General features: G+C 49.4%; 1 protein-coding gene across 1 annotated transcript; it reads left to right on the plus strand.

Moving 5' to 3' along the window:
* The first annotated feature begins 316 nt into the window (after positions 1–316).
* Positions 317–3,279, plus strand: CD70 (CD70 molecule). Its single transcript, NM_001044531.1, has 3 exons — positions 317–466; positions 1,300–1,333; positions 2,891–3,279. The coding sequence occupies exons 1-3, from the start codon at positions 317–319 to the stop codon at positions 3,277–3,279; spliced, it is 573 nt and encodes a 190-aa protein (NP_001037996.1).
* Positions 3,280–3,924: the final 645 nt, after the last annotated feature.

Genomic DNA, 3,924 nt, shown 5'->3' on the forward strand with positions numbered 1-3,924 from the left:
GAAGGTTTGATGAATGAATGGAGTAGTACCAGGAAGGTGAAGGTGGGGAAACAAAAGAGAAAAATTGAGAGGCACCCTGGCCCACCTCTTCTGTCTGCTGAAGGGAACTTCCCTGCACCGTAAAACAAGTCCCTCCCTTTCTTTGCCGGACATCCCCAGGGTGGGGCGGGTCGGTCCCAGGCAGGTTCGGGCAGGCCGAGAGGGCCCCATAGCTGCGCGAGAGCTGAAGCTTCCTTCCCCCTTCCTGGCTGCCCTCTGCGCGCCCTCCGCCCTCCGTTCTGCCACACAACAGATGCAGCGCTTGAAGAGACTCGCGATGGAGGAGGAGGGCTCCGGCTGCAACGTGCCTCGCCTGCCCTGGGCGTCCATCCTGCGGGCGGCTTTGCTGCTGCTTCTCATTGGCATGGTCATATACTGCTTCCTCTGCGGTCAGCGCTTCACCCAGCAACAGCTGGATTCAACTGGGGTAAGTCCAGGAGGGAGAAGAGGAGAGAAGCGCACACCTGCTACCTGCTGATGCAGGAGCCGGGGGTGGGAGAACGCCGAAAGGAGGTGAGCAACCGGGAAGAGAATCGGCTCGGGGCAGAGGGATGCAGAGCTGGAGCGCCGATTAATGAAAGACAAAGAAGAAGAAAAAAAAAAAAATCAGATCAGAATGAGATGGATAAAAATCGGCCAAGAAGAAAGATTTGGTGAAAAGGAACCGAGCCTGAGAGATCAAAGCAGGGAGAGAAGGCAGGGGCAAGGCTGCCCCCGGGGGTCTCCGCTCGGATAGTCAGTTCTGCCCAGGAGGTAAATCCCGGGTGGAGATCCCGGAGTGGAGGGTGCATCTGAGAAAGACGTCCGGTTTGGGCATGGAAAATGACTCGACTTTGGTGTTCCCCCAGCAGGCTGACTCAGAGGCTGCTGGGGGCTTCACGAAGCTGGGAGGGGGACAGTGCTCCTCCATGAGCCAGGAGACCCCCTGGACACCCATCACCGGGACTGACTTTGGGGAGGCGGGCTGCGCTGGGGGCTTTGCAGGGAGAGGCAAGGGCGCGCGGCGCCCCCGTTCTATCCTGGAACTCAGAAGTTCTCCCGGAGGTCTTCTCTTTTGTTATCACTGCTACTTCAAAACCTACTTCCTCTTTAAGAGCGCTTGGCAAAGGTCAGAAGTCCGGGATGAGGGGTGAGTGGGACCTCGGGCAGAGAAATGAGTGCTTTTGACCCCGGGTGGGCGCCGTGGGGGCGGGGCGTTGGGGTTAGACGGCAGGCGCCTGCTTGTGTCCTTAGCCCCTGTTTTCTCTTCTTTTCTTCCAGTGGGACTTAGCCGAGCTCCTGTTGAATCACACAGGTAACATGACGGGCTGTGTGTGTGTGTGTGTGTGTGTGTGTGAAAGAGAAGGCGAGAGAAAGGAGGAGGCGGGCGGGGGGTGGGGGGGTGGGAGAAAGGGAAATTGAGGACGAAAGGAGGAGAAAGAGAGAAGAGAGAGGGAGAAGGGATGGTCTGTTTCTGAGCGCAGGCTTCCTTCCCCGGCATTTTGTTTTTTCCCTTGGAAGAGCCCAAACCAACTACCCCAAAATGACAGCCACGCTAACCTGCCTTCATTCACTCCGCAAACGTTAATTAAGCAGCTACCATGAGGTGGGCTCTGTTCTGGGAGCCACCGCAGCAAGCAGAACCGACAGAAATCCCTGACCTCTTGGGGACCTTCCTTTATGGAGGGGATCAGACAATAAATACGTGAATAAGTAAAATCGGGAGCACATCAAATAGAGTGAAAGACGCAGCTAGTGCATTTGGGAGGAATATTAATTAAGGGAGGGGGACAGGCAGGCCAGGCTTGGATTTACCCTTGGAAATGGAGGAAGGTGTCATGAGAAGGGGCATTAGAGCAAAGCTGAGTCCCCGCCCAGCCCCTAACTCTCTTCCTCTTTGGGTGTCCCACACTCATCCCCAGAGGTTTGGGTGTGTGTTCATTCCATTTTGCATCAGAGGGAACCCCATTGTTCTTTCTCTCTGACCCTTTCTGTTCAGGCCACTGTAAGAACAGACCAGGTGGCATATTAACAAGGCATTTCTTTCTCTTGGTTCTGGAGGCCCGGAAGTCTAAGGTCACGGCACCGGGGGCAGATCTGGTGTCTGGGGAGAGAGCTCATCACACAGAGGCATAGTTTTTGTTTTGTTTTGTTTTGTTTTTCTTGTGATGAGAACTTTTGAGATCTACTCTCTGAGCAACTTTCAAATATGCAAGACAGTATCCTGAACTCCAGTCACTATACTGTATGTGACATCTCCGGTACTTCTTTGATAACTTAGGCATTTGTGCCTTTGGGCCCCCTTCAACCGTCTCAACCATCCCCCACCTCTGGCAACCGCCAGTCTGTTCTTTGTATCTGTATCTTTGAGTTTGGATTGGGTTGGGTTTTAGATTCCACATATAAGGGAGGTCCTACAGTCTTTGTCTTTCTCTGTCTGACTTACTTTGTTTAGCATAATGCCCTCTAGGTCCACCCAGGGTGTCACAAATGGCAGAATTTCCCTCTTTTTTTTAATGGCTGAATAATAATAATTATATCTATTTATTATCTAATACATAATTTTATTATGTATAAGAAACATTATAATAATTCTATACATCTCATCTTTATCCATCTGTGTGTGTGTGTGTGTGTGTGTGTGTGTGTGTATGAGATGCTTCCTCTTTATCCACTCGTCCACCAGTGGATGTGGGGTCTCTTTTATAAGGGTTCCACCTTCATAATCTAATTACTTCCCAAAGTTCCATCTTCTAATACTATCCCTCAGGGGTTAGGTTTCTACATGGGAGTTTGGGGCACGCCCCCTATAAAACCCAGTTTCTCTAAACCTCCATCCTTCCATCCCTCCTCCACAACCATCTGCCTCCAGAATCACGGCAGGATCCCAGGCTGCGCTGGCAGGGCAGCCCCGCTTTGGGCCGATCCTTCGTGCATGGGCCAGAGCTGGACAACGGGCAGCTGCGCATCCAACGCACTGGCATCTACCGACTGCACATCCAGGTGACATTGACGAACTGCTCTTCCTCCACTTGGACCGTCATGCCCCGTCAGGCCACCCTGACTTTGGGTATCTGCTCCCCCACCACCCACAGCATTAGCCTGCTACGCCTCAACTTTCACCATACATGCCGTGTGGCCTCCCAGCGCCTAACACCCTTAGCTAAAGGGGATGTTCTCTGTACCAACCTCACTCTGCCTCTGCTGCCTTCCAGAAATGCTGATGAGACCTTTTTTGGAGTTCAGCTGGTGCGCCCTTGACCATTGCACCTCTTGGGCCAAATTTTTTTTTTATCTTAAATTTATTCCTAGATATTTTTTAAAATAAAAAAAATAAAATAGAATTTCTTTTCTGTAAAATTTTGTGACGGAATTCCAGCGTGGTGCAGTGGGTTAAGAATCAGAGTGCAGCGGCTCAAGTTGCTCTGGTGGTGTGGGTTCCATCCTCCGCTTGTGCAGTGGGTTAAAGAAAGGATCCGATGGCTTGAATTCAATCCCTGCCCTGGGAACCTTTGGGGGGGGCATTTTAAAAAATCTGGTGTATACACTCTTTTTTAAAAAATTGAGGTAAAATAATTTATATTACATAAAATAAATATAACATATACCATATATGTAACATATACACTTATTTTTAAAGATAAAAACAATGGGGAAATTTGCATTTGGAAACTATGACATTGTAGTTATGTTAGAAAATGCCCTCATTCTCTTAGAGATGTCTACTGAAGTTTTTAGGGAGGAAACATCACTGTCTATAATTTAAACTACTTTAGCAAAGAGAATTCATTAATCCCAGGAAGTAGGAATAATTAGGTTTTTTAAATTGTTTTATCAAAGTATTTTAAATGTTCTGTTGATTTCTGCTGTACAGCAAAGTGACCTAGTTCTTTGCTTTGTGTACAT

The sequence above is a fragment of the Sus scrofa genome, chromosome 2 (genome assembly GCF_054392235.1).
Source record: "Sus scrofa isolate SSC_HxYL_T2T_F1_AM1 chromosome 2, Sscrofa_HxYL_maternal_Yorkshire_Landrace_v2.0, whole genome shotgun sequence".
NCBI classification, from domain to species: Eukaryota; Metazoa; Chordata; class Mammalia; order Artiodactyla; family Suidae; genus Sus; species Sus scrofa.